This window comes from Chondrus crispus, genomic scaffold (genome assembly GCF_000350225.1).
Source record: "Chondrus crispus Stackhouse genomic scaffold, scaffold_230, whole genome shotgun sequence".
NCBI lineage: Eukaryota > Rhodophyta > Florideophyceae > Gigartinales > Gigartinaceae > Chondrus > Chondrus crispus.
The window spans coordinates 1-7,957 of record NW_005179107.1 but is presented as its reverse complement, the minus strand read 5'-3'; the positions used below and the strand labels follow the sequence as shown (position 1 = coordinate 7,957).

At 53.0% G+C, this 7,957-nt stretch overlaps 5 protein-coding genes; 3 read left to right on the top strand and 2 right to left on the bottom strand.

The window, feature by feature from the left end:
- Nucleotides 1-184: 184 nt before the first annotated feature.
- Nucleotides 185-556, top strand: CHC_T00004420001 (hypothetical protein). Its single transcript, XM_005715760.1, has one exon. It carries the CDS (start codon nt 185-187, stop codon nt 554-556), a length of 372 nt encoding a protein of 123 aa, XP_005715817.1.
- Nucleotides 557-1,040: 484 nt separating this feature from the next.
- Nucleotides 1,041-2,142, bottom strand: CHC_T00004419001 (hypothetical protein). XM_005715759.1 is given in 2 exon segments: nt 1,041-1,587; nt 1,588-2,142. 1 exon segment carries the CDS (start codon nt 2,140-2,142, stop codon nt 1,588-1,590), a length of 555 nt encoding a protein of 184 aa, XP_005715816.1. The 3' UTR covers nt 1,041-1,587.
- Nucleotides 2,143-3,909: 1,767 nt separating this feature from the next.
- CHC_T00008801001 (Translation initiation factor IF1, Rhodoplastic) lies at nt 3,910-4,644 on the top strand. XM_005715758.1 is given in 3 exon segments: nt 3,910-4,108; nt 4,214-4,227; nt 4,228-4,644. The coding sequence occupies 2 exon segments, from the start codon at nt 3,910-3,912 to the stop codon at nt 4,225-4,227; spliced, it is 213 nt and encodes a 70-aa protein (XP_005715815.1). The 3' UTR covers nt 4,228-4,644.
- A 118-nt stretch (nt 4,645-4,762) lies between these two features.
- On the bottom strand, nt 4,763-5,857 carry CHC_T00004418001 (hypothetical protein). The gene has a single exon (XM_005715757.1). It carries the CDS (start codon nt 5,855-5,857, stop codon nt 4,763-4,765), a length of 1,095 nt encoding a protein of 364 aa, XP_005715814.1.
- A 21-nt stretch (nt 5,858-5,878) lies between these two features.
- Nucleotides 5,879-6,064, top strand: CHC_T00004417001 (hypothetical protein). The gene has a single exon (XM_005715756.1). It carries the CDS (start codon nt 5,879-5,881, stop codon nt 6,062-6,064), a length of 186 nt encoding a protein of 61 aa, XP_005715813.1.
- Nucleotides 6,065-7,957: the final 1,893 nt, after the last annotated feature.

The window sequence follows — 7,957 nt, the reverse complement described above, 5'->3', positions numbered from 1 at the left end:
CCACCACGCCCCATCACCATCTTCCTCACCTCCTCAGTACCGTGACCAACACACATCCTCCGACATGCTATTGTCCCCGCCACCGCGTCATCCTCCTAACATCGACACCGACACAGTCTCTCCCCGCACCCTCCATCCCTTCCATATCTTTCGTTTCATATCTCAATCCAGCCCAGTTTTGGTCATGCACATCGAGGGACCTCATTATAGCAACACGTCGTCCAGCTTTGCTTTTGTCGAGCTACAGGGAGTCAGACTGGGCCATGTGCATGCGCGAGGAGGCGTTGCTGTACCTTCCATGCTGCATGGATCTGCAGACCGTCCAGACTCTGTTCCATTTCCGAGGAGTGGAACTATGGGATGGCATTACAGTAAAAACTACAGCAATGTGCTTCCGATTTTAGTGAAGAACTCAATAAAAACGGGGCGAGGGAAAGGAAAAACGAGAGGAAAGTCCTTTGTTAGGACTGGCCCTGAGGTGCGTGCAGTCACTGCACGCACCTCAGAGACTACGTCACTGCAGTGTGAATTGAATTTGACTTGGCAACAGCAATGACTGTACCCCTCACACCGAGGGGTACAGTACCAGGCTTTTTTTAATTTAATTTAACCATGCGCAATTCCTGGAGGCCCAGTATGGAAAAGGAAACTTCAGGGGGAGGGTCTCTTGTTGCTGGCATATTTTGCTACCTGCATGACGGACGCGATAACATCCTTGCAAAGTTCACGAACTGTTCCTTTGTGCACATCTAATCTGGCTTGTCATCTCATGAACAGTCAAATTGTGTCATTAAATGCGCCGAAGTACCTCTGTGCATGCCGGCAGCATTGCCCTCGCGTAGATCAATAGCCTACACGACTCGAAACTGCGAACACCCACTTGCCCAATCTTGGACACATCTGAGTGTTCATATCAATCCAGTGTGTACCTCAGTCAAAACCCTGACACTTCGATTCTGTTTTGGAAGGGGTTGCGCGACAAACATCATTGCTATTGTACTGGGTCGACTTTCATCTCAAAAGTCATTGCGTAGTTGTCCTCCTATGATGGCTTGTTTGTCTTTTACTTTTCTCCGAGCTGTGAAGCTCCTGCTTTCAACAGTTTTCTTTTGCAGTGCCAATAAATCCCTCTAGACGGAATACTCTACAATTTAACAGCAAAAGTGCGAAGACATGCGTCCCATCGCTTCCTAGCGACTGCAGCAAGAATTGAGGCAGGCAGGTCGCAATAATGCCGTGCCGTATGCAATAAAGACTGCTATGAGCACACAGATTTTAAGTGTATGAATCGGATGATACATCTTCAGTTAAGTTGTAGAAGTGGGTTACACTGCTCTCCCTCATGACTTAAAATGAGACTCTGTTCTTTCAAAAGTGACGTGTATGTGCTCCACATTTGCGTATGACAGAGTATGTTCTTTCAAAAGTGACGTGTTTGTGCTCCACATTTGCGTATGACAGAAGATGCCTCTGGCTTTGGGCGAGCCCTTTGCTCGCACCTCTCACACATGCTTCTTACTTCCTACGTCTTACAGCTTACCGAGGCTCTGTGAAGTCGAGGACTGTCCTCTAAACTTTGCAAAATCTTCAACGGATTGGTTTTCTCTCGACAGCGACCTTCTCCGGCAGGCTCTGATTAGGCAGAAACGCATAATCAGCAGATTCCAGCCTTTCTGCGTTATGCTCACCAACATCATCGATTTTAACCACCGGCACGTGCCTCATACTAATACGCAATGATCGACGCACAGGTGTCACAATGCTTTCGGAGCCGAGCACCTCTCTCTGCTGCTTCGTGGCGCGGACCGGCGAAAGCACGAAATTGGCGGTAGCCAAATTCCCATCAGCCTGGTCTGTCTTCCGGCCGTCAACATCCACGGCTGCCATCGATCGCCGGCTTCTCGTCTTCCTCTTGCTGACCGGCGTAGCCTTTTCTGCTTTGAATCCCATGCTCTCTTGCCCCTCTGCAAGAGCGCGTAGCTCGCGAACTGAGACCCGTGCCGATGCGCGCCTGCTCTTCCTCGCAGACTTCACTCTCGCTGGCGTAAGTGCCGCCTCATTGACCGTGCTTTCCGTCGTGCTGTTTGTTTCAAGACGCCAATCTGTGTGTCTTCTCGAAGTTGCAGTCGGTCGACCAATCATTGACTCACGCATGCACGATGGTGGGGTTGCTCTCGGGGTACAGAAGATAGACTCATCTGCGGCGGCATGGGAGTCGGAGGCGAGAGTAGTGTGTCTCTTCTGCACCGAAGGTGTGGCGACCGCCACTTCGTCGCAGGGCTGTGTGGAATGATGCGCACTTGAGTCCTCTCCATACGAAACCGAGACGGAAGATTCCTCCGCAAACACTTGCTGCGTACTCCTGAGATGCGCAGATGTTTCGACATGTTCCGTGTTGACGGCGCCCTCATCGCCCATTGAAAAGGTAATTGCCTCAGCAGGAGCAGAGGACTCGGTGGGGGCGTGCAAAATCGGGGCAGGAGACGGGCCGCTCTCCCCAAGGTCGAATGCTGGAATGCCTGTCCTCGTCCCAAGCGGCGGACGGGATCCCCCTGCGGCAGCGCGCGGCCCTCCCGCGGACATAGACATCCTCAGCGGGGTGCGCTTTGGCGTGTAGCTAGGCGGGCGCGGCGGGGTGGCAGCAACGATGTTGGGATGTCTATTCTCCTCGGTTTCCTCATCGCGCACGCTGTCGCGGCGGGCGGAGAGCTTGAGCAGCTCGAGGTCGAAGCCGAGGCTCGCGAGCCACTCGTCGTTGCGATCCTTCGCGGGGGTTTTGGAAATCCTGTCCTCGTCGAAGTGGTCATTACGAGAAGGATCGCGCGGGCGGTGCGCGGGGAGACGCTCCGGCGTGCGGAAGGAAGATGAGAGGTCGGCGGCGCGGTCGTAGCGGAGGTGTTTCTCGCGGAAGGCCGCGAAGCCGAAGCGAGAGGGGTCGCGAGTAGGGGAGCTGTCGCGCGGGCGGCGCAGGAAGGAGGGCGTGTGGAGGCGGCGCGCAGAGGACGGGATGCGGGTCGGGGTGGCGGATGGTTCGCGGGAGAGGGTGGAGTGTTGGGTCGGGAGGTTGGAGGCGCGGTGGAAGGGGGAGGCGCGGAAGGCCGACATGGTGGATGGAGTGGGGCGTTCACGAGTTAGGGCGGGAGAGGGGAGGGTGAAGGAAGGGATGGAGGGGAAGCGGAAAGGGTGCGGGGGGAGGGGATGAGCATGGCTTCCGCGTTTGTAAACAAGCGGGCGTGAGGGAAGCGGGAGGCATGGAGGAGGGCGAAACGGACTGCGGATGGTTTGCGAAGGAGTCGGACGTTGAGGATGACGGGATGACCGTTACAATTTGAACCTTGGTCATCCGTCACGTGCGCCGGTTACTCAAGAATAGCCGTTTTCGAAATCAATTGCGAACAGATCTGTGAATTGCTTCTTCCATTTCATAATTGACCGGCATAAATACTGTACATACTGTACTTACACTGTAATTCTAGGGAAAGATGGCGAACTCCCTCTGCTGCAGCGCCGTATGATCTCAAGGCATTCGAGATGACGCCTCGCACCATCTCCTTCTCGCCTTCCCGCCCTCTTCACGCCATCATTACGACTCTGACGATTTCCCCCCCGTCGAATTTCAGTTCGCAACGCTGCTCTAAATCTTTGCCCTACGCTTCCGTACTTCTTCACCGAGCCATGAACTTTACTTCCCCATCTTCCAAAGCGCTTACCTGCTTCTGTTTCTCCACCCCTTGGACTGGCATCGCAACCCCTCGCGCGCCCCTTCCTGCAACATGTCCCCCGCGTTGCCCCATGGCCCTATCTATGAAGGGGAGAAGGGGCGGCGGAGGCGGCGGTCGTCGCGGCAAGAACCAACGCCAGGCTTCAAACAACAAGACCGAAACTACCGAAAGCACTGGTGCAGATCCTATGGCCACCACTATCGAGATTGATGGCATCGTCACAGAGAGCTTGCCTAGCGCTGTCTTCACGGTCCAATTGGAGAACGACGCTGTCGTTCGCGGCCACATTTCTGGCAAGATTCGCAAGAATTATATCAAAATTCTCGTCGGTGATAAGGTCAGGTGTGAGCTCTCCCCATATGACCTCACCAAGGGCAGAATAACTTGTATGTCCTCCTCTTTTTTAAGCGTTTTGGACCCGCGGTTGAGGAGCGAAGTGACCTGATTTCCTAACGACCTTGTGCCACAATTTCGTTTCCAATTTCATCCAGTCCGCTACAAGTAAACTCGACTTCATCAACCACATGACGTGCAGCATGCGCCCGTAATGTCCCGCCGAACGACACAATATCGACGACACTTCGAGAAGCTGCCGGAGGAAACAGTCGCCCCTAGTGCCAAGCATTGCGAGACGTTGCTTTTTATTGACTTTGTCTGGGTGATTGACGGTTCAAGAGCGCTAAAGCTAAATTGCACGGCGATTAGTGATGCTACTCTGGGAGTGAGTCCATGTACGAGGGATGTTTGGAGTTGACCGCAACTATGCGAAGGGAATTATGAGGGACCGAACGAATGCCACTATGGGGTATAGCGATGAGTAGCATTCTTTCCAACTTGTTTTGTGGGTGTGCGGAAATGATTGCGACCTGTTCAGCAGGAGTTGGATCTAGTTATTGTTAATTTTAAAACTATTCTCGCATTTCCTTGCTCTACAGGGCGCTAATCGCGTTGGCGACCCTCGTCTTTTCCACCAACGCGCTATCACTTTCTTTCTACTGTTCGTGACAAGTTATCAAGTTAGAGTGAACCGTATCAAAACTTCACGAGTTTGCACCACGCGACTCTTTGCGAAGTGCTACTCGTCGGCCCTCAACTTCATCAAACCCGCAGGCCATACTCACACTCGCTTTGTACCCCAACTCTCTGCGAGCTCTCTCGTCAACAAACGTCAGTTCCTGCCCGATGAGGCCGATACCCGAACGCGTCATGCGGGGTTGCGTCCCTGATATCCGCGCCAAAGCTTCGCAGACAAGAGCCAGGGCGCGCGCCAACCAAAACGGGATCGCTTTGTCTGTGACTTGATCAACCTTGCGCATTCCCGATGCTTTCAAAAGCCCACGGACGAATTCGCGAAACTTAACCGGACGGCCGTCCGTCAAGAAAAAGACCTCTCCCCCTTTGGCTTCTGAGATGGCGCAGATGATTCCCTCGCAGGCGTTTGCGACGTGGCACGTGCTTATCAAATAGTCTCCCCCACCGACGAGTCGAAGAGCACCTGATCGGGCGTTTTGTAGTAGCGAGGGCAGAAAGGCTTCGTCATCGCGGCCCCATAGCAATCTTGGTCTTACAATGACAGTGCGTAGCTCTGGACCGTTTGCAGCAAGGACGAGGTCCTCGATGTCTTGCATGCTTCGTCCGCATGAACTGATTGGATTTAGCGTGAATGGATAATTCTCGTCGACATTGTGAAGGGGTCTGCCGTCGTACAGGACGGCCTCCGTGCTCTGCACGACGAGCTTGGCGATGCGAAGAATGCGGCATGCCTTGATCAAGTTTACGGCAATGAGATGGTTGGACTTGTACATGAGATCGTCCTCGGACGCATCGTAGTGCATGAAGGCAGAGGCGCAGTGAACAGCGTACAGGCTGCCTCTGGCCGCGGCCCTGATAGCCTCAAACGAATACGAGCTTCCGTAGGCGACTGTGCAACACCCCAAGTCCCTGAGTTTTGCTCGCTGCTCAATGGTCGGGGCCATGGACTTGACTCGATAGCCGGCTTTGACCAGGGCCGGGATGATGTTGCGGCCGAGGTAACTGAGGCCGCCGAGGACGAAGACATGGGGCTTTCCTAGTTGAAGAAGGGAGTCGGCTGCGCGAGCTTGAGTTTGGTGTCCTTGTGTTGGTCCCAACGCCATTGTTGTGGTCGTTGGTGAGGAATGAGTGAGGTGTATGTGATTGGTTGGTGCAGTTTTGGTTGGTGCAGTTCTGGTTGTTGCTGGGGAGGGCGAGGGCTGCGGGAGCCAAATAATGGCTGCAAGCTATTTGTGCTCATGTTGGGGTCGTATTGTGTTGCTTTGTTGAGGCTGTATGATCTGGTTGATGTTTGCATTTGGGTCGATTAGAAGAGTCCATGTGGTGTAGAGTAGATGTTTACAAGCAAAACGTGGCGGACGGTGCACTAATCGAGGCTGAGTGACAGGCTTCGACTAGGATGTGGATGAATTCAAGTGTGATGAGTGAGTGACAATATTATTGAGGCGTTGGAGTAGAGGAATGCGGACAAGTGCATGTGGCGTTTGCATATCCAATAAAGGATACAGTAGTTGTGGTTGTCGCTTGAAATCTCTTGAAACGGAGGAAAATCTCGGAGGAAAATCTCGGAGGAAAAAACTTATATAGGATACTGTAATTGCGGTGGCACGTGAACGGCCCATGATTGGGGAGACTCGATTGTTTTGTTCCCCATCGATGCGGAGAAATCAGGCAGTGAATTGATGCCCTGATCGATTGCTTCCATCACGAGAATGGCAGAGCGCGATGCATGTTTGGCACAGCGCACCGCCTTCGGCAAACAGCACAAACCCAGCGGGACAGATCACCCGGACGGATGCTGCATCTTATTCTCATTGTCAGCCCGTGACTCACGACGCTCGCGAGGGGGCTGTTGCGCGCAACAGACTCGCTTGGAACGCGCCTTTGGACACATATGCAATTCGGGACGTCCCTCTCTTGCCGTTCTCTTGTCGAAATGGATTAACTATATTTAAAGACAGGGCGGTGTCCTAGCAGTGATGTACGGTACTGTACCAGCCTTACATCCTACTCTTGTCGTTCTCTCGTCGTTCTCTCGTCGTTCTCTTGTTGTTCTCCTGTCGTTCTCTTGTCGTACTCTTGTCGTTCCACTGCATCCGAAGCGCCCCAGTTTGCCAGAAACCGCGGTTTGCCAGACACAAAACGTATCGTGACACGTCGCCAACCCGATCATACTGCGCCATCGCCCCCGACGTGGAAACCGCCGGTACGTCGTTTCCACTGCTGTACAGCACAGCTCCAAAATTCCTCCGCATTTTTTTCCCCGCAATTTTTCAAACACCCTCTCTAAGCTCAATCCCAATCTCACCTCACAATTTTTCTTTTTTGCAGCAAAATCTCAAAAATCAGCTTGCACCCATCCCGTTTTAGAGCATTCTCCACCAACACCCACCCCCCTCCCAACAATACCTTCCATCCCCTCTTCACTTCCTTTACTCCCATCCGTCTGCAATAATACTATGAGTCCAAAATATGGTGGCATGACCTTGCGTCGCCCCGCCGCCCGAAGGGCAAATAACCCCCCGCCTATACGGAAGCCGGGTCGGAGACGCAAGACTGTGCCCAAGTCCCCTTGGACACCCACTCGGTCGTCTACCAGAGCAAAACAATCGCCCCCTTCAACCCGAAGAAACGATGAAAAGACTGCAAAAACTTTACAAGGGACCAAAACGTCTGTTGCAAGGACGGAGGACGTATACAGTGATACAGATGTTATCTACATGCCCGGAAAGTCTGCCAAAGGTAGTGAAAATGTCAAGTCTATTGCGGCCTCGGTGATAAAGAGTAGAAAAACGGAGAGTCCGCGATATAACAAAGATTCGGTGGGAGAGAATGTCACAGAGGAGCTACTCGAAGAGAGCCCTCCGTTGCAAAGCAGCCTGGACATCACAGAAGAGGTTCTCGACGGAAGCAAGTCTGACGAAGATGCACACCAAAAATTCACTTCGAATCACATGAAGAGTGACCGTCATCACAAATTAAAACCATTGTCACCTAGTCACAATATTACAGAGGAGGTCCTGGAGGAGAGCGAACCAACGCTAGACGTCACATCTCGTCGGGAGACATTGCCGTTGCCCGTTCGGAATCCCAAACATCCCGAAAACATGTCCTTGTTGCAGTCTACTCCCTCTGAACCGATTGCAGAGAATCAGTCGATTCCCGCCACTCCAGTCCCACATCAACCTGCTCCGAGGCAGTCA

Excerpts from the sequence above, each read along its gene's own strand:
- CHC_T00004420001 (XM_005715760.1), top strand. The coding sequence starts at position 185 with ATGCACATCGAGGGACCTCATTATAGCAACACGTCGTCCAGCTTTGCT.
- CHC_T00004419001 (XM_005715759.1), bottom strand. The coding sequence starts at position 2,142 with ATGATTGGTCGACCGACTGCAACTTCGAGAAGACACACAGATTGGCGT.
- CHC_T00008801001 (XM_005715758.1), top strand. The coding sequence starts at position 3,910 with ATGGCCACCACTATCGAGATTGATGGCATCGTCACAGAGAGCTTGCCT.
- CHC_T00004418001 (XM_005715757.1), bottom strand. The coding sequence starts at position 5,857 with ATGGCGTTGGGACCAACACAAGGACACCAAACTCAAGCTCGCGCAGCC.
- CHC_T00004417001 (XM_005715756.1), top strand. The coding sequence starts at position 5,879 with ATGAGTGAGGTGTATGTGATTGGTTGGTGCAGTTTTGGTTGGTGCAGT.